The 21,850-nt window shown below is 35.7% G+C and overlaps 1 protein-coding gene across 3 annotated transcripts in view; it reads left to right on the top strand.

Annotated features, from left to right (window-relative positions):
* Positions 1-21,850, top strand: part of STAM (signal transducing adaptor molecule) — a 79,597-nt gene that overhangs the window by 14,695 nt on the left and 43,052 nt on the right. Inside the window, exons 2-3 of one of the 3 annotated variants that reach the window (XM_072749424.1) lie at positions 8,672-8,756; positions 17,630-17,768. The exons of 1 other annotated variant lie outside the window; for it this stretch is intronic. Coding sequence is in view for 1 of the 2 variants with exons in the window: in XM_026015916.2 (XP_025871701.1) it covers positions 8,672-8,756 (85 nt within the window). In the remaining variant the exon portion in view is untranslated. The remainder of the gene's footprint in view (positions 1-8,671; positions 8,757-17,629; positions 17,769-21,850) is intronic. One more of the 3 variants, XM_026015916.2, reaches the window with a different exon arrangement.

Raw genomic sequence — 21,850 nt, 5'->3', positions numbered from 1 at the left:
TCTGTGTCCCTATCTTGAGTATTTTTAGCTGTTTCCTCTTGGACTGACCTGGAATCCCCAGAGAAGAGTTTTGTAATTTCTCTGAGGGTATGGATGAATGTGAGGGGGTAGAACAGAATAATTTCTGAGAGGGCAGGTATTTGATGGGGGTGTAGGAGACCTCAAGACTACCCTCCTACCTTTCCAGTTCCAGGATTCACCAGGACTCACAATACTCAGCATATAGTTACAGTTACAGTTATGATTTATTATAGTGAAAGGATCCAAAGTGCCATCAGCAAAGTGAAAGGACACATGGTGAAGTCTGGAAGTACCATTCATTAGACTCAGTGCTTGGGGTTTTTATTCGGAGCTGATCTTGTAGGCATACTCTGCTTGGCACGTACCCAAACTCCAGACTCCCGGAAGGAAAGCGGATATTCAGAATAAACCATACTGTCTTACAGTCAGTTTAGACCTAGGGAGCCAGTCTTCTCGTTTCTGAGGATGGTGAGAGCTCTCCCTATATTCAAGTTCCTATACACCAGGAAATGCATAAACAGGCCTCTTAAAGTATAACAGGCCTCTATGTTAACTCTTCAGTGCAGCAGGTATGAGCATTCACGCAGTTGCTGCTTCCTTTATTAATTTTTAAATAATAGACTTTTAGAGTAGCTTTAGATTCACAGAAAAATTAAGCAGAAAATATAGAGATTTCCTATATCCCTCCTGCTCCCACATATGTTCAGCCTCCCCAAATATCAGCATCCTGTACTAGAGAGGTATGTTTGTTAAAATCTTATGAACCCACATATCCCCATTGTCATCATCACCCAAAGTCCATAGCTTACATTAGCATCACTCTTGGTGTCTCATCGGAGTAGTTTCTCTGTGTGGCAAACCTCTGTGCTCCCTGTTCGTCTTGCCCTTCCTTGCTCCAGCCCCTGGCAACCACTGATTTTTTTTTTTTAACTGTCTATAATTTTCCCTTTTCTAGAATGATATATGGTTGGAAATATGTATTATCTACTTTTTCAGATTGGCTTCTTGTCCTTAGTAATATGCCTCTAAACTTTGTCCGTGTCTTTTCATGGCTTATTAGGGTTTTGTTAGCACTGAATAATATTTTGTTGTTTTGATGTACCTTAGTTTATCCTCACCTACTGAAGGACATCATGTTTGCTTCCAAGTTTTGGCAATTATGAAGAAAGCTGCTGTAGACATCCATGAACATGGAACATCTTTCCATTTATTTCTTTGATTTCTTTCATTGGAGTTTCATAGTTTTCCTCATATGGATCTTGTATGTATTTTGTAGATTTATGCTTAAGTATTTTGAGTGCTAATATAAATGGTATTGTGTTTTTAATTTAAAATTACATCTGTTTGTTGCTTATATTAGGAAAGCCTCTGACTTTTGTATCCTACAATTTTGCCAAAATAATTTTTTTTAAAGATTTATTTATTTCAGAGAGGGGGCAAGGGGGAAGGAGCAGGAAGGGGGCAAGCAGACTCCCTGCTGAGCAGGGAGCCCAACAGCTTAGAGGGGAGGGGATGCTGATCTCCAGCCCCTGGGACTGTGGCCTGAGTCAAAAACAGGAATCGAAGGCTTAACCGATGGAGCCATCCGGGCGCCTCTCATTTTTTAGTTCCATTTGTGGATATTTTTGGATTTTCTACGTAGATGAACATGTCTGTAAGGAAAAATAAGTTTATTTCTTCCTTTCAAATCTGTATACCTTTTATATCTTTTTCTTGTCCTTTTGTATTAGCTAAGATTTCCAGTATGCTGATGAAAAGGTATGGTGAGAGAAGACATCCATGCCTTGTTTCTCATCTTAGGTAAAGCTTCTACTAGTTTCTCACCATTAAATATATTAGCTATAGCTATTTTGTAGATGTTCTTTATCAAATTGAGGTTCCCTGTTATCCCTGTTTTGCTGAGAATTTTTATCATGAGTCGTTGGACTTTGTCAGATGCTTTTATTGATGAGATCATGTGATTTTTCTTCTTTAGTGTTGATTAGCTGGATTAAATTTATTGACTTTTGAATACTGAGCCAGCATTGCATACCTGGGATAAATCCCATTTGGTTGTGATGTAGAATTCTCTTTACATATTGTTGAATTTGATTTACTAATACTTTCTTAAGGATTTTTGCATCTGTGTTCATGAGAGATAGTGGTCTGTAGTGTTCTTTCCTAATAATGTCTTTGTATGGTTTGGGTACTAGGGTAATATTGCTCTCATAGAATGAAGTATTTTCTGCTTTTGTCTTCTAGATGATATTGCAGATAATTGGTATAATTTCTTCCTTAAATGTTTGGTAGAAATTACTATTAACCTCTCTGTGCCTTATGCTGTCTGTTTTGGAAGGTTATTAATTATTGCTTCAATTTCTTTAATAGATACAGCCTTCTTCAGATTGTCTATTTTTGTGTGTGTATTTTGGCAGATGTGTCTTTCAAGGAATTGATCATTTTATCTAATAAAATTTGTGGGCATAGAGTTCATAATTCTTATGGGTGTTTTTCCAACACTACTGAGCAGTTCTCTAATTCTCAGAGGACATTGACCAGTGTCCCACAAATGTAACTCAGTTCTGACACTATCTACCTAGAAATAGTGTCAGAGCCCCCACAGGTTGAGGACTCAGTCCCACAAGACTGTCCTCACTCTTCACTTCAGATGCCAAAGTCCAGAATATGTCCTTGTGCTGCCTTTTTTTTTTTTTTAAAGATTTTATTTTATTTATTCATGAGAGAGAGAGAGAGAGAGAGAGAGAGAGAGGCAGAGACAGGCAAAAGGAGATGCAGGCTCACCACAAGAAGCCCCATACGGGACTTGATCTCAGGACCCCGGGATCACACCCTAAGGTGAAAGCAGACACTCAACCACTGAGCCACCCAGGCATCCCTGTCCTGTGCTTATTGATTGGCCATAATTTGGTGGTTCCCATGATCCCCCAACTTTATTGAGCCATAGTAATGTTCATATAATATCCTTTTAATATACATGAAATCTATAGTGACATCCTCTCTTTCAGATATTAGTAATTTATCTTTTTAAAAAAATATTTATTCATCAGTGACACAGAGAGAGGCAGAAACACAGGCAGAGGGAGAAGCAGGCTCCTCCAGGGGAGCCCGATGTGGGACTTGATCCTGTTACTCTGGGACCATGCCTTGAGCGATGTTCAACCACTCAACTAGGAGTCCCTCTTTTTTATTTTTCAACTGTCAATTTTATTGGTATTTTCAGAGAACCAACTTTTGATTGTATTGATTTTTCTTTATTTTCTTTTTTCAATTTCATTGATTTCTGCTGTAATTCTTTTCATCTGCTTACTTTGGATTTAATTTGTTCTTCTGGTTGTTTTTTTTTGTTGTTGTTCTTCTGGTTTTCTAAAGCAGAAGTTTATGTTAGTGACTTTAGATTTTCTTTTCTAATGTAGGCATTCAAAGCTATAAACTTCTCAAGCACTGATTTCAATTATATCCTACTTTCTTTTCTTTTCTTTTTTTTAAGTAGGCCCAGTGTGGAGCCCAACATGGGGTTTAAACACATAACACATAGATTGAGATCTGTGCTGAGACAATTAGCCAAATGAACCACCCAGGGGTCCCTGTCCTACAAATTATTGTATGTTGTACTCTCATTTTTGTTTAGTTCAAAATATTTAAAAATTCTCTTGAGCTTCCTTCCTTGACTCATGTATTATTTAGAAGTATGTTACTTAATCACCACGTTTTGTGATTTTTCCAGCTATTTTTTTGTTAATGATTTTTGTTTAATTCCATTGTGGTCTGTGAACAGATATTATAAGATTTCTAGTCTTCTGCATTTGTTATGGTGTGTTTTATGGCCATGCAACATATTTGGTATTTCATGTGAGCTTGAGAAGAATGTGTCTTCTGCATTTGTTGGATAAAGTAGTCTATAGATGCCAATTATATATAGTTGATGGTGTGGAGTTCAACTATGTCCTTAATGATTTTCTGCCTTCTGCATCTGTCCGTTTCTGATAGAGGGATGTTGAACTCTCCAACTAGAACGGTGGCTTCATCTATCTTTATAGTTCTATTGGTTTTTGACACTGTTATTTTGACATTCTGTAGTTAGGCATTTACATTTTAAGGATTATTATGTCTTTTTGTAGAACTAATCCCTTTATTTTATGTAATGCTCTATCCCTGATAACTTGCTCCAAAATCTGCTCTGTCTGAAATTAATATAGCTACTCCCACTTTATTTTAATTGGTGTTGGCATGCTTTATCTTTCTCCATCTCTTTACTTTTAATGTGCATGTGTCTTTGTATTTAAAGTGGGCTTCTTGTAGGCAATGTATAATTGGAGTTTGTTTGATCACTCTGATAATGTATTTAGACCATTAACATTTAAAGTGATTATTGATATTGTTAGATTAATACCTACCATATCTGTTACAGTTTTCTAGTTGTAGCCTGTGTTCTTTGTTCCTGTTTTTTCTTCCATTCTTTTTTTTTTCTGCCTTTCATGATTTTAATGGAGCATTTCATATGATTTAGTTTTTTTCTTTTGTAGCACATCAATTATACTTACGTTTTTGTTATTTTCAGTGGTTGCCCTAGAGTTTATAGTGTACATTTAAAAGTAGTCCAAATCCACTTTGAAATAACATTATAGCACTTGACTGTGGTAGTGTGAAGTGCACTGTGTAGTGCAGGCAAGTGAAATAAATAACAAATATTGCCAGTTCCTCTCTCTTGTTCCTGATATCCTTGCTGTCATTTATTTTACATAAATGGAAACACATGTACATACCGTATATCTCGATTTTTTCCTCTATCTTCATAGATAGAGACTTTTTTAAAACTTTTTATTGCAAAGTCAATGGTTTTTTGTTTGAGAAAGTCTTTATTTCTCCTTTCCTTTTGAAAACTAATTTCACAGGATATATAATAGGTTGATGGTTATTTTTTCTCAACACTATTTCACTCCATTTCCTCCTTGATTGCATGGTTTCTGAGATGTCAGATATAATTATTTTTTTTTAAATAAAAGATATTTATTTATTTATTTATTTATTTATTTATTTATTTAGAGTTCAATTTGCCGACATATAGCATAACATCCAGTGCTCATCCCGTCAAGTCCCTCCCACTCCCCAGTGCCTGTCACCCAGTCACCCCAACCCCCTGCCCACTTCCTCTTCCACCACCCCTTGTTCATTTCCCAGAGTTAAGAGTCTCTCATGTTCTGTCTCTCTCTCTCTGATATTTCCCACCCATTTTTTCTCCTTTCCCCTTTATTCCCTTTCACTATTTTTTATATTCCCCGTATGAATGAAACCGTATAATGTTTGTCCTTCTCCGATTGACTTACTTCACTCAGCATAATACCCTCCAGTTCCATCCACCTTGAAGCAAATGGTGGGTATTTGTTGTTTCTAATGGCTGAGTAATATTCCATTGTCTACATATACCACATCTTCTTTATCCATTCAGTCAGATGTAATTCTTACGTTTATTCCTATATAAGTAAGGTTTTTTTTTTTTCTGCTGACTTCTTTTTCCATTTTTTTCTTCCATCATTCATTTTCTTGCAATTTAAAAATGATTTACCTAGGTGTAGCTTTTTTGATAATTGTTATGCTTGGCGTTTCCTGGACCTGTAGTTTGATGTCTTACATCAGTTTGGGGAAATGTTGAGTTGTTTTTGCTTCAAGTATTCTGTTTCTCCTGTGCTTTTTCAATTATGCTTGTTTTACTTTTTATGGTTTCCCACAGTTCTTGGATAATCTATTTTAGTTTTTTTTTTCTTCTAGTCATTTTTTCCCCTTTGCTCTTCAGTTTTGGAAGTTACGATTGACATATGCTCAAGTCCAGAGATTCTTTAGCTGTGTTCCATCTGCTGATGAGTCCATCACAGGCATTCATTTTTGTTATACCAGTTTTGATCTCTAGTATTTTTTATTCTTTTTTAGAATTTCCATTTTTGGGCTTACATTCTTTATCTGTTCTTGTATTTTGACTCTTTTTTCCATTAGAGCTTTAGCATATTAATCATAGCTTTAAAAATTCCTGGTCTGATAACTCCATTCCTGTCATGTGTGAATCTGGTTCTGATACTTACTCTTCAGACTGTTTTTTGCCTTATAGTGTGGTTTGCTGAAAGCTAGACATGATGTCCTAGATAAAGGAAACAACATACCCCCAATCTCCCAAAAAAGAAAGAACACCATCCTTTAATAGCGTAATAGTAAGGAATTAGGTAAGATATGTTCTGTAGTCTTGTGATTAGGTCTCAGTCTTTTAAAGTGACCTTCTGCCCCTGGGATGTGAATTTCTCCCTGCTTCTCAGTTTATTCCTCTTTTGGGTGAGGAAGGATGGCTAGATGGGCTGAAGTTGGATATTCCCTTTCTTCCACGTGGGAGGCTGGTGTTGGGACTTTTCCCTAACTGTAGGTGGGTTAATCTCTGGTTAAAACCCTGGTTGGTTAGGTACTGGTTAAAATAATTAACAAGTAGTCCTTGTTCAGGAAAGAAGGCTCTGGTGTATCTCACAATGGTTATTGTCCCCCTCATCCTGCTAAAAAATGGAAAATTTTCTCTGATATTTATCTTGAGATCCTGGGAGAGCTCCTGAGAATAAAATTTATAAAAATGTGGGAAATCCTCTGTGTCTGTACCCTTTTGGATTTTAGCCTTCAGAATTGTGCACACTTAGCCTCCAGGAAATTTGTCTGTTACAGCTTAGATCTGTGATACTGGTTCCTGGTGATATTTCTGCTTCTGGGTTTCTGCTCTATTAAATTGTTATTCTGTGTATCCATCTGTCTGTGTCTCTGATTTTGGGGACAGCATTTGGCCTGTGACTTCACTTCTGAGGGATCTCAGAAGAGTTTATTTTTCAGTTCTTTACTTGGTTGGATAGAGTGGTCATTTCCAAGTTCCTTAAATGCTGTATTGGAAACTGGAAATAATTACTTATTTTTGGTACTTATGTCTCAGCTATGCTTTATCTCCAGAAAGCAAATCTTCACTCATTTGCTCAGGAGGTTGGGGAGAGGTGGTTACCAGAGTTCTTGATTAAGGAAGGCAAAATAGATACCTACCTACACTTTGTAGCATTATTCCATTCTAAATCCTCTTTCTTCTCCACTGTCAACTGCAGGCATTTCCTTCTGCAACCAGTACTTGACTTTTCTGAGAATTTAGTGGTATAAAACAAGCTGGTTCTTAAGCTTTTTTTGTTATTGCTGGTTGGTATATGATGCATGTTTTTTAGGTCTTTTGAGTAGGTAACCATTATCTATATTGTTACATAGTTTTTGAGATACTGTTGCTGTTATTGCTTCTAATGTTGTCCTTGTGTGTTTGCCTTAAAAACATTTTTTTAAAAAATATTTATTTATGATAGACATACAGAGAGAGAGAGGCAGAGACACAGGCAGAGGGAGAAGCAGGCTCCATGCTGGGAGCTCGACGTGGGACTCGATCCTGGAACTCCAGGATCGTGCCCTGGGCCAAAGGCAGGCACCAAACTGCTGAGCTACCCAAGGATCCCCCAGAACTTTTTACTTTAATTAAGAGAGGGAGCCTAATAAGATGATTGAGCTCAATCTGTGATATCTCTAAATTTGTCATTTTCATTTAATGGGAAATCCTCAGTTAAAGCTTGGTTTCTTTTGTTCATTTTCTTCCTTCCCCATGTCAGATACAAAAATCGACAAAATTATATAATTCATTTAATTACCTGAAACTTTTTGCTAAAGATTTGTACTTAGTTTCTTCACTGGCAAGTAAAGGTAAGAAGTTTTTGATGATGAAACTATTTCTTATTTTAGTCTTTCTTCATGGGGAAAGGGATAGATCTGTATGTAGTTTTTTTGTTGTTTTATAAATAAGTATCAATGGTCTATTTGTTTTTCTTTTTTACGATTTTATTTATGTATTTGTGAGAGAGAGAGAGAGAGAGAGAGAACGTGCGAGCAGAGCCCAGGGGGACAGGGGAGAAACGGAGAGAGACAGGTAGATTCCATACTGAGCGTGGAGTCAGATGTGGGGCTCAGTCTTAGACCCTGAGATCAACACCTGAGCTGAAATCAAGAGCCAGGTGCTTAACCAACTGAGCCACCCAGCTCTCCCATCAATGGCCTGTTTCTTCTCTTTTTAAAGATCTTTTTACTTTTTCAAATTTTAATTAAAATCAATTTATTTAACATAGTGTATTATTAATTTCAGGGGTAAAATTTAGTGGTTCATCGGTTTCATATAACACCCAGTGCTCATTAACATCAAATGCCCTCCTGAATGCCCTTCACTACCATCTTCTCCACCAGCAACCCTTAGTTTCTTTCCTATAGTTAAGTCTCTTACAGTTTTTTTCTCTTTATTTTCATCTTTTTTAACTTTTCCTTCCCTTCCCCAATGTTCATTTGTTTTGTTTCTTAAATTCCTGGCCTATTTCTTATGTTAAATAACAAGCAACTGAAGTGTGAATGGGGAATATTATTGTAATAGAGAGTAAATGTGACCCTACCCTCTTTTGAGAATGTACTTGACCATCTCATTAAACAGACTGCTGGCAGCTGTTCTGATTTCTAGTTGATATTTGATGATATCACAATTTGGTCATTTGAATGTGGTCATTTACCTCTTAAAGATTTTTAAAAATAATGTTCCTGCAATTTCTTTTCATAAACACAGAGAAAGCAACCAGTGAGATGAATACTGCTGAGGATTGGGGCCTCATTTTGGATATTTGTGATAAAGTCGGTCAATCTCGCACTGGGTAAGTGTTGCAAAGTTTCAGAAATATATGTTCTCTTTATTAACGGGAATAAAATGAGAATTAGAAGGCAAAGCATATTACAATTATAATTTAATTTAAGAAGGCAATGTTTTTGCTAGCAAGATTTGAGGAATTACCCATTTAAGTTATCCTTTACAACCAATTAGGGTAACATGACTGGTAACAATGTTGATATTTTAATTAAACATAGTTGCTTCTTGAAGCCTAGCTTTTTTCGCTTTTAAAATAATAGTGTTTTTTCAGGTAAGTGATTTCTTAAGTTTCGCAGTTATTTTTCAGTTCTTTTCTTCACTGTCATATCTGGAATATCCCACCTACCTAATCAGTGTATAGACAGTTTTAGGACAGTATAATCTTAAACTTTTTGGCGTAAAGCCTTTTTTGTTAATACAGAGCTTTTAATACAGTGAGTGGATTAACTGGTATACAGACTAATATATCTTAATTCCTGGGCTAATAACACCTGGTTATTAGCAGCCTCATTTACCCCTTTGTGCCACAAAAATCTTATTTATGTACTTTGCTGTGAAAAATGTTAGCACTGCTGTCTTATACTTGATTCTTTTTTTTTTTTTTTAAGATTTTATTTTTAAGCAATATCTACATACAACATGGGCTTGAACTCATAACCCTGAGATCAAGAGTTGAATGCTTCACCAACTGAGTCAGCTGGGTGCCCCTTTACTTGACTCTTGTGTTGCTAATCTTAACCATCTGATGATGCTTTTTTGGCTCTCCTTCCTTCCCTTCTAAATATACGCAGTTTCTTAAACTTTCTTAGATCCATTTTTTTTTTTCTAATACTTTTTCTTTGCCAGTACATTTTTTTAAATCTTGCAATTTCTTTGTATCTTTATATGGGTGGCATCTATATTTTCGGCCCTGGTTTTTCTCATCCTAGCACTAGTCTTGTGGACACATCATTATTTCTGGACATCATACTATGTAAGCTTTCATCTTACCATGTAGATCTCTGTTAATGACAAGATTAATTCATTTGCACTTAATACCTCAGAGTCACTTCCACATTAATATTGTTGCTGAATTCTATCAATCTGCCTCCAAAATATCTCACAGAATGTTGATATTATTATAAAGTCTCCTCAATTAACTTCTTGAACACAGGCAGGGCAGTTTGTCTTTATGGTCTTTCTGACCCTTCAGTCAAGCTCTTTTCTGGCCTGTAACATACAGCCTTCATTAGGTTCCTCAGACTGTGGCCTCCAAATGTGGCCTTTTCCATCTGCTTTCTTGTCTTTACATTTTAGTGTACCTAGTCTTTGTTTCTGACCCTGTTAGTTCCTTTATTTAATTGGAATTTGAGTAGCTACTGTGTGCTGTATATCTATTCCTTTTTCTCTATTGCTGTTGGTCCCACTTGAGACATTCCTTTTCATGCCTAGACTAGTGAATTAACCTTCTGACATTTCTTTCCATTTCCATTTCATTTCTGTCTACTTCTTATATCTAATTGCCCCATAACAGCTCTGACCATGTCATTCCCCTACCTTCTGCAGTGAGTTGTCTGACCTCTCTCTAGGCCTCTGACTCATTTATTTTCCATTTGTTTTTCCTCTAAGTACTGTTTTTTTCAAGTCAAGCTTTTCAGCTGCCTGTGCTTTTCTACCTTAGTTTAAGGCTTTTGGTCATTGTATTCCTTTAGTATGAAGTATTTGATTCTCTCATTTTCTGTCTCTCTGTCTCATATCCTTCGAGGCCCAATATACACTTCGTTTCTTCCACAAACCTTTCTTTATCCTCTTTATTGCAAATCATATTATGGTCCTGTGAATCCTCAAAGCAGTCTATCAAAATCATTCTTTTTTGTGTCTTGTTTTGTGTTATCATAGTTTATGTCTGTCTGATAGACTTAGATTTATAGAATGAAAAGGTCCATGAATTTTTGTTGTGTAGAGGAAATCATTCTTTTTTGTGTCTTGTTTTGTGTTATCATAGTTTATATCTGTCTGATAGACTTAGATTTATAGAATGAAAAGGTCCATGAATTTTTGTTGTGTAGAGGAAAGAAGCAGATAGTTTAGTGGTTAAGAGCATGGACTTTGAAGTGAGACTGTCTGGGTTCATATTCTGGCTCTGACCGCTCTGCCATGTCACACTGGGTAAGTATCTTACCTTCCTGGTTTGCTATGTAAGAATAAAAATAGTGGCTTCTTCACAAGGTGCTTATTGTCAGTGTGAGATTAGTTAACAAATGTAAAATGTTTATAGTAGTATCTGGCACATGGTTAAATGGGTGCAACTTAACCTCTTTTTGATTGAAGTTCAATTTTGTGACAATTTGTCTGTTAAGGATTAGGTATCAACCTAATTCCATCCCAGTATAATTTGGAGATAAAACATTTATCTAGCATTCCAGTTACTAAGTGCCTCCCCTCTTCACTCTGTCGGTTTTCTTCTCATCTTTACATTGGTAGATACTTTTTAAATAATTTGGTTTGTTGCTTGAAATACAAAGATAAACTGCTTTTCATTACTAGAAATAGTCCGTATTTTTCCATTTAAAAAATTTATAATTTATCTGAAATTCTGCATAATGTACAATGAAGATAAAGAGATGAGTAGTTCTTTTTTTTTCTTTCTTTTTTTTTTAAAATTCATTTTGCCAGCATATACTATAATGCCCAGTGCTCATCACATCATGTGTGCTCCTTAATACCTCATCCCCCCCCCCCCCCCCCCCCCCAGCTCCACATCTACAACCCTTTGGTTGTTTCTCAGGGTTAGGAGTCTCTCCTGGTTTGTCTTCCTCTCTGATTTTTCCCCACTCAGTTTCCCTCCGTTCCATTATTGTCCCTTTCACTATTTCTTATATTCCACATATGAGTGAAACCATGTGATAATCATCTTTCTCTGATTGACTTGTTTCAATCAGCATAATACCCTCCAGTTCCATTCGTGTCGATCTAAATGGTAGGTATTCATCCTTTCTGATGGCTGAGTAATATTCCATTGTGTGTGTGTGTGTGTGTGTGTGTGTGTGTATGTGTATATATATATATATATCACATCTTTATACATTCATCTATTTAAGGACATCTCAGGCTCCTTCAGTTTTGTTTTTTTTCCTTCAGTTTGTTTTTCTTCATGTTAACAGTTTTTTTGCTACTATTTATTCTTTTCCTTTTTTTTCTTATGATGAGAACTTTTAAGGCCTACTCTCTTAGCAGCTTTAAAGTTCCAATAAAGCATTATAACTATACTCTCCTTGCTGTATGTTATATTCCAGAACTTACTTAAAACTGGAAGTTTCTACCTTTTGCCTCTTTTTACCACTTCACCTCACACCCACCTCTGCCAACCATCAACCCACTCTCTATTTCTGAGTTCAGTTTTATTAGATGCCACGTATTAGTGAGAGATCATACAGTATTTGTCTTTCTCTGACTTATTTCACTTAGTATAGTGCCCTCAAGGTCCATCCATATTGACCTCATATATTTAAAATGTCTTAATTTGTAGCTTTAAAAAAAAGTTTTCCCATTTTTTAAGATTTATTTATTAATTGGCGGCGGGGGGGGGGGGTCATTGTCAGAGGAGGGGAGAGAAAGAGGGAAAGAGAAACCGAAGCAACTCTTTACTGGATGTGGAGCCTAACATGGGGCTGATCTCACTACCCCGAGATCAGACCTGAGCTGAAACCAAGAGTCAGACGCTTAACTGACTTCCATCTAGGCACTGCCCCTCCCCCCCTAATTTGTCTCTTTTTCATCTAGTATCAGTAGGTTTAGATACATGATCATTTTTTTCAAATTTATTTTAGACAGTATACTTCCTGTCAATATGTTCCTTAATATTTCCGTTATCTTTTGGGCGTTTTAATTGACATAATGCTAAGTCTGAATTAGGAAGTATTTTCAACTTTGCTGATTTAAATAATGAGATGTAGTTCTGTTTCTCCTTTTAAATAATATTTTTTCCTTTCCTCTTTCCTTCTCTTCCTTTTTTCTTTCTACTTATTTTTTTCTTCCCTTAACATTTATTGTGCTCTAGTTCCTTTAAATCTTCATTAATTTGCAAACATTTATTTATATAAATACAATCTCTTTTCATAGCTCCTGTTAATAAAGAATTATTTGAAAAGGATTAAATAATAATTGAGACGCTATTCTAATATTGCTGAGCTTTTAAAAAATGTCACCCTTAAATTTTATGATTTCTCTTAGAGAATAATGTTTTATATACATATCTAGTTGTGTTTTCACTTTCTTGTACCTTGATAATTTCATAATAGGAAATGGAACCCATTAAGGCCATGTTCATTTTCACTAGCCCTCGACGCTTTTGCCTTCATGGGTCCCTTTTTCCATGAAAATTAATAAAACTATTTTATAACTGCATTATTACAAAAACAACTATATTATTATACACCCAGACATTCTCTTTGCCCCAAAAGTTCATTTTTTCTTTTTCTCTTAAAATAAATTTTTATTTTTATGGGCCCCTAAAATTATTGTGAGCCCTAAGTGTTGCATCTACATGCCTAAGGATAAGTGGTGTTACACAATTGTGTAAGATATTCTCAAATCGGGATGCCTGGGTGGCTCAGCGGTTGGGCACCTGCCTTCGGCTCAGGCCATGATCCCAGGATCCGGGATCCAGTCCAGCATTGGGCTCCCTGTGAGGAGCCTGCTTCTCCCTCTGCCCATGTCTCTGCCTGTCTCTCTCTCGCGCACGCTCTCTCTCTCTCTCTGTGACTCTTATGAATAAATAAATAAATCTTTAAAAAAAAAGATATTTTCAAATCAACTTAGTAGTAGTAAGATTATTAAGGTGCTTTTCAAGTGAGCAGTAAACTATGGGATACTTTTTTTTTTTAATCTTATTTTATTTATTTATTCATGAAAGACACACAGACTGTGCAGAGACACAGGCAGAGGGAGAAGCAGACTCCATGCAGGGAATCCAACGTGGGACCTGGTCCCAGGTCTCCAGGATCATATCCTGGGCCGAAGGTGGCGCTAAACCTGTGAGCCACCCAGGCTGCCCATATGGGATACTTATGATGGTGTTTGTAGTATTTCTTTTGTTTGCTTATTTCTTTTTATTGTGGTAAAATATATATAACATAAAATTTAGGATTTATCCATTTTGTGGCATGTTTGTGACATTCAGTACAGTCACATTGTTGTGGGATTATCACCACTACCCATTTCTAGTACTTTTAATCAACCCCAGCTAAAACTCTTATTAGACAACTCCTCATCACTTCCCTGCCAGCACCTGGTAACCAATTAGAACCACTTAGAGTTTGTTTTTAATCTTTGAAATCATTTTGTAATTAGTGTATATGGAGAACTTGTGGAGATCTGGTTTATGTTACCTAGGAACCTACATACATATATTTAGTTATGGGTTCCTGAAGGTAGCATAAAACTATTGAATATCACTGTAGGTTGTCAGCAAGATATTCGAGGTACCCAGTGTGCTTTAGTTAAGACTGAGAAATGTCATTGGTTTGAGAGAGGTGTTCCTGAAACCATACGCATGTGTTGTGTATTTTCCTGAAACAAATTTAGATAGGGTGGGCTGAAGTATGGAAAATTATGGATTGGAATGCATTTCATAAGGTTAGTTGTGTACTATGCAGCAGTCTAGATTTTTTAAAAAAGCATTACCATTTGGGGGTTTATTTGTTTGTTTTTTTTTAAAGATTTTATTTATTCATTCATGAGAGACACCGAGAGAGAGGCAGAGACTCAGGCAGTGGAAGAAGCAGCCTCCACACAGGGAGCCCGATGCGGGACTTGATCCTGGGACTCCACGATCACACCCCGGGCCGAAGGCAGGCACTAAACTGCTGAGCCACCCAGGGATCCCCTGGTTTTAATTTAATTTTATAAAATATACAGATTTATTTAAGAGGATGGATTTGGGGATTATAGAGGGAACTTTAGGAAAAGCTTTTCTTTATAAGCTTTGATATTTTTATCAAAATTATTTATAACCATCAGTATATTGTGGAATTATTTAGTGCAGAAATAAAATAACTTTTGTCAGGTCTTTCTTCCCCCCCCCTCCACCCCAGATCCTTTTGGTCTTTTCCTCCTCCCGCTCCCCTTCCTCCTCCTCCTCCTCCTCCTTTTTTTTTTGTAAGCATCATCTAGTTTAGAGTTGTTGTAGTTTGGAAAATATTCTCAAGTTTTTAAGGAAAGAAAAAGCCATTATTGTGAAATTTTATTTAGTCAGAACTGTGACCCAGAAACATGGCTTCCATTGTTTTGAAAAATGTTCCTTATATTCTTTCTCTTTTAAAAATTTTACTGTTCTCTTCTTTAAACTATACATAAGTGTGAATGTATTTGTTGATTTCAGGAAATACTTATGTTTATGTAAAATATGTACTTTTTTGATTTAACAATAGATTTATATTTACATGGCTCAAAAATTAAAACAACTTGAAAAGATGAACATGGATAAGACTAACTCCTATCTCTTTTTCTCCTCCATCCTATATAGGTAGCTGCTTTTCTTGCTTTTGTATCTTTTCATTGTTTCTTTACAGGAATATGAGTTTATTTTCCATTGATATATAATAAGCATATTGTATACATGATTCCACATTTGTAATTAGTTAATTCATTAATATATCCTGATAGCCTTAGAAATACATTTCTTTTAATGTCTGTTAGCAATACATTGGTTGTTAAATTGACAACATACAGAAATCATTTTGTAGTTTAACATCAGGTTTTAATTAGTGGCATGTAGAATATTACCACACTTTAAAATAATTATTGGGGATCCCTGTGTGGCTCAGCGGTTTGGCGCCTGCCTTCGGCCCAGGGCGTGATCCTAGAGTCCCAGAATCGAGCAGAATCGAGTCCCACATCCGGCTTCCTGCATGGAGCCTGCTTCTCTTCTGTCTGTGTCTCTGCCTCTCTCTCTCTCTCTCTCTCTCCCCCTCTCTCTCTCTCATGAATAATAAATAAAATCCTAAAAAAAAAGATTAACAAATTATTTAATAATCGCAAATAATTATATCAGTCTCAGGAAACCTAGTAGTTGTAATTACTGTTTGTTTCATATAGGTTATAGAGGTTATTTTTTAAGCAATGAAATGTTTGAATATGCTAGACTTAAAACTTTAAAGAACATTTTGAAAATTTTTTCTGACTTCCTAGGACATTCACATGATTTTTAGGGTACAGTTCCAGTGTATGAGTAAGTACTGAAAAATGCCTAACCAATGAGGTCATATGATAGACTGAAAAGTCTGTTTGTTTAGAATCAGGAGAAGTTTGAGAATGATGGTAGCAGTTTTCTTTAGCATGTCTTCACATAATGAATAGCTTTTATTTGTTCTAAATCATTTGTTTATATTCTCACATGAAAAATAAATGTGTTGAATAAAGGTGTTGATTATCCACTATACAAGTTAAAATTAAAATTCTGTAATTGACATCCAGATTAATTTGTATTGTTACTTTGTATCTGAACTGTCTTTGCTTAGCTTTGGGCAGAGATAGAGTTGACTGAATGTGGAAAACAAGATATAACTTGGTTAAGGGATTATTTAGATGATAAATCTTTGATTTATTCCTATAGAATTAGAAGGATATATAGTCATTACTGACATTTTGTGAAGAATACAAATATAAGCCTTTGGAAAAGAGTTTGCTAAAAATACTTTTCATTTTGTCTGTATTGCCTTGTCTTAGACCTGGGCTGTGACTATTTCTGTTTTTCACCTGAAGGTTGATGTAGTATTTTCAGATTTTTTTAAAGGGAAAAGTAGTCTCTGACCCAGACATCTTCAATTACATAGAGGAACACATTTCTTCCAATATATAGTATGATAATCGTATCTTCAAGTTATAAGCTTTAATTTTCAGAGTCTTCCAAGTGCTCTTTTAAGAATAATAGCCATCATTTACTGATGGCTTATTATTTGTCAAGTCTTGTTTAAGTTCTTTAAAAACATTTTATATAATTATCACAGCCCTAGGTACTATAGGTTTTTCCAGTTTACAAATGGAATATAATTCATATTTAGGATTAAATATAATTTAAATTAGGGGAAATCCCAAGAGGAATAAAATTAAAGGATTTTTTGTAAAGTGTGATCTTGGTTTTCATGTCTTTTTTACTTTACATTGTGGACTTATTTTTAGTTGGTTTCATTCTCTCTGCATCAGTCATTTTTTCTTTTATATGACAAAACAGTGAGTACTAGCTGGGTATCATGCTTTGTGTATGCAGTGGTAAATAAAACAACAAAGCCTTTGTCATCAGCTGTGGTGACAGTCTGCTAGTGGAAGGTAGAAATAAATAGGTAGACATATAACAAGCCAAGATAGTGCTTTAGTGGAGAATAAAAGGGGAGACCTACTTAGATTTTTTGAGGAAGGCCCAGTGTGAAAGGATAACATTTATGATTTTAAAGTTGAGAAGAATCCAAGAGCTGAAAGCAGAGGTCCCAGGCAGAGGAAATAATACCTAAGTGAATCCTACAAGAGAGAAAATGGTTGGTGCTAAGAACTTCAAAGATGCAGAGTAGCGAGAACAGAGGTGAGTTGCCCTAAATGAGAGTTGAATATAAGAGTGAGTGAGTTAGGAAAATCGAAGTCATAGTTGGAATGGTTGAAATTGAGATTATAGAGAGTTTTCACTTCCTGGTAATGGCGTGGTCTAGGATGTGACCAGGGCAGTTAATAAAGTGTGATAGAAGTTAAAAAGCCAAGATGTTGGGAACATCACTCATGTAGTAATTAATCAACATCTCTGAGAGAATTAAAACAGAGGTAGTGTTGGAGAGAGTGGCAATGAGCTAGGAGTTAAAATCCTTGAGGGATGAAGGGGTAATTGAGGACTTTTTTTTGTTTTTTTTTTAGAGAGAGAGGAGGGAGAATGTCAGGCAAATTCCATGCCCAGCCCAGAGCCCAAAGAGATACTGGATTCCACAACTTGGAAATCCTGATTTGAGCCAAAAACAAGAGTTGGGCACTTGACTGAGCAATGCAGGCACCCCACGTGAGTTGTTTTTTTTTTTTTTTAAATAAGTGCAGTTAGAAGATAGTCCCACCTGAAGAGAGCTGGACTGTTAGGAAAGAGGGAGGGAGAATGAATAGGAAGTAGTAATGGAAGCAAAGAAGACCCTTATCTTGTACTGATCTATTATAGTGGGAATAGTATCCTCCCTGGAGAGCCAGATTTCTGTAAAGCAAAAGGACTGAGGATTGGAGCTTTTGTTGACATTGGACTGTAAATTCTAGAGGACACAGTGGAGAAGTTTCAAAAGGGAGAAAGTAATACACATGTAGAACTGTTTAATGATGGAAAGGCTAGTCTGGGAGCTTCTTGTAGGGACTGGTGTAAACAGGTATTATAGGCATGTATTCTCAAATTCTCAATTATTGGATAGTAGAGAAAGTAGGGTGTCTAAGACTTCCTTCTGACCTTTATGGATGGATCCTTGGAGGCCTAGGAAGAAGTGGTTGGGGCTTGTTTTTGACCCCAGTCCATAAAGGGAAGAGGCTTGAGGTGGGATAGTCTTTATTTCTGTTTTTTGTGCTTTAAAGATTTATTTATTTATTTATTTGAGAGAAGGAGAGAGAGAGCGTGCGCGAGAGCGAGAGTGTGAGCATGCACATGTCCAGGGAGAGAGAGGGGCAGAGGGAGAGAGAATCTTAAGCAGACTCTATGTAGAGCATGGAGCTAGACTTGGGGCTTAATCCCATAGCCATGAGATCACAACCCGAGCCAAAATCAAGAGTTGGCCGCTTAACTGACTACACCACCCAGGTGCCTCAGTCTTTGTTTGTTTACTTTAATTCCAGTTAGTTAGCATACAGTGTTATATTAATTTCAGATGTATATGTTATATTAATTTCAGATGTATAGTAATTCAGCACTTTTCCTACATCACCCTGGGCTCATCATGTGTTAGTTTTACATTAATTAAAAGGCTCACTTTATCCTTTGCAAAATTAAACATAATTTTTTATGTTCAAGAGATTTTTACATTTCCTTTTCTGTGAACTGTATATATCCTTTCATTTCTAGAAGTCTTTGATACAGTAGGGGCATATCTTGTCTATAGTTTGAGTTGTGTGTGTCTGTGTGTATACACACGCAAACACACACACATATATATATTGCATTATTCTTTTTACTTTGTTCTTTTTCCATTTAGAAGTTTTAATTCTTTATGTAGGTAAATTTATCAGTCTTATGGTTTGCAGAATTTTAGTGGAATTAACTCATTCTGGTGGAATTAACTCATTTTTCTTTATGGTTTCATTTTTTAATTTCATAATTGACTGGTTTTTGAATACAGTTTTAGATTTACAGGAAAATGGAGCAGACAGTATAAAGAAATCTATATATCCCCCCTACTCTTCACATACAGCTGCCCCTATTATTAACACCTTCATTGTATAGTACATGTGTTATAAGTAATGAGCCAATATTGATATTATTAACTGAAGTCCATTGTTTCCATTACAGCTCATTTTAGTACATTTTTATGGATTTTGACAAATCTTTAATGATCTGTATCATTAAAATATCACACAGAATAGCTTCACCATCTTAAAAATGTTTTATGCTCCACCTATTCATTCCTCTCCTCTCTTCCTCTTCACTTCTGACAGTATATTTTTTAACTGCTTCTTTAATGTTGCCTTTATCAAAATGTATAATCAAGATCATATAATATGTAGGCTTTTCAGACTAGCTTGTTTTACTTAGCAAAATGCATCTAAGCTTCATCTGTGTCCTTCCGTGGCTTGATAGCTCATTTCTTTTTATTTCTGAATAATACTCCATTATATGGATGTTCTATATATCGTTTTTACATTCACCTATTGAAGGACATCTAGATTCCTTCCAGTTTTTGGTAACTGAATAAAGCTGCTATGAAATACGTTCATGTATAGGTTTTTTTCTGTGGGGACATAGGCTTTCAACTCAGTTGGGTAAATACCTAGGATCATGGTTTGGAAGACTGATTAGCTTTGTGAGAAACTGCCAAACTGTCTTCCAAAGTCTCTGTATCTGTGGTTACATTTTTTTACATTTAAATCTTTGCTCTTTTTGGAATATCCTCTTATGTAATATGAGGTATGGTTCTAGCTTTATTCTTTTCTGTTTGGCTACCCAAAATTCCAGTGATGTTTACTGAATAGTACATCTTTTTCCTTTCTGATTTGAAATACTGCCTTTATGTATGACACTCCCACTATGTATGACCAGTGTATTTTTTGAACTTTATCTTTTGTCCTATTTGTACATGTGTATACATGTGCTGCTACCACATGGTTTCAATTATTAAAGCCTTAGAATACATTTCAGTATTTGACAGGGCTAAATTTCCTCTTTTTTGTCCTCCTAAGAGTTTTTCTAAATACTCCTTACCCTTTCTACTTCCCCAGATAAACTTTGGGATTGGCTTGACTAGTCTAAAAACAAAATTGTTTTCTTTTAAATTGGCTTAGTTTTAAATTAATTGTCTTTATGATATTAAATCTTCTTATCCAAGAATAGAACATATCTTTGTATCTTTTAGTAGTGTTGTGAAATTTTCTTCTTACAAGTCTTGAATATTTTTGGTAAAGTTTCTTATGAGATATTTTGTCCTTTTGCCACTGTTTAAGTGGAGTCTTTCTTTTACTGGTTGTTTGAAAGGAATTTTCTTTTTTCATCGGTGGACTGTATTATAAATTCTGTGTATCCCGAAGAGAATGATCCATTTTAAGGCAGGAAATTTAGATGATGATTCAGGGAAAAGGGGGGATAGTAGCAGGAGCCAAGTCCTTGACTAGGGTAGGGTTCTGATTCAACTTCATTTTTTCATCTTTACTTGCCCTAGACAGTGATTTTACTTTTGTATTTTACTACAATTTTTAAAACACAATGTATTTTATGGCTAGGACCTATAGAATCCTCGTGACTATAGAGATGGTTTCACAGATAGGGAAACTAAAGCCCTGAGATTTTAATGTGACTTCCAAAAGTAGTAGCATAAGCAAAATTCAAAGTCAGGTTTTTACTCCCAATCTTTTTTTTTTTTTTTTTTATGATAGTCACAGAGAGAGAGAGAGGCAGAGACACAGGCAGAGGGAGAAGCAGGCTCCATATGCACCGGGAGCCCGACGTGGGATTTGATCCCGGGTCTTCAGGATCGCGCCCTGGGCCAAAGGCAGGCGCCAAACCGCTGCGCCACCCAGGGATCCCTTTTACTCCCAATCTTATGTTTATTTCTCACTTATCTGTGTCACATTCTTAAGTGTCTATAATGAACAGTTATTTGAAAGTTAAAATCATGAATCAAGACATGCCAATTTGATATTGAAGTTTTGAGTGCTTCCTTTCTCTCCCATGTATCATATTACATTGTATTTTGCTTGACAGAAATATGCCTTAGTGTTATATGGTCTAGGAAACTCAAAATATCCTCATACTGAATTTAAGTATGTAGTAACTTATCTTTTTATTAATCCTCAGTATGTAGTATGTAGAAGTTTAATTTACCTACTTTTCTGCTGAAGTCTTTTGGAATCATGAACTTGTTTTGTTTTAATCTAAATTCAGATTGCCAACATATAAACATCCAGTCCTCATCACATCATGTGCCCTCCTTAATGTTCGTCACCCAGTTACCCCATCATCCCACCCACCTCCCCTTCTGGAACCCTTTGTTGAACTTGTTCCTTATATAGCCAGATAACATCATTTGTATACTGAATTCATGTTTCATCAGTCATCTCACGAAAAACACCTACTTTACAAGCTCAAAGTCAAGAATTTGATATTTGTGCTCAGTGTTTCACCCTTTTTGCCCTTGTGTAGACTGTGTTTTATATAAACTGTATTATAGATCAAATCTATCTTTTCAATATGTCATAGAATATACAATTATTTGCTTCGGTTCTGATTGCTTTCCTATTTTATGTTAGAGTTCTCTTCAAGTTAGTCTCTTGCTTTTATGCTTTTGAAAGGCATCCTCTACATTAGACTCTTCTCTGTATTCAAGGAAGGTTTTTATTATCTGTTAATTGAAAAAAAAATTAAGATTTAAATTCCTGTATCTTTTAGTGTGTGCCTGCTGGGTA

This window comes from Vulpes vulpes, chromosome 2 (assembly GCF_048418805.1).
Source record: "Vulpes vulpes isolate BD-2025 chromosome 2, VulVul3, whole genome shotgun sequence".
NCBI lineage: Eukaryota > Metazoa > Chordata > Mammalia > Carnivora > Canidae > Vulpes > Vulpes vulpes.
Note: the sequence above shows the minus strand (reverse complement) of the source record. Positions and strands in the feature narration are given on the sequence as shown.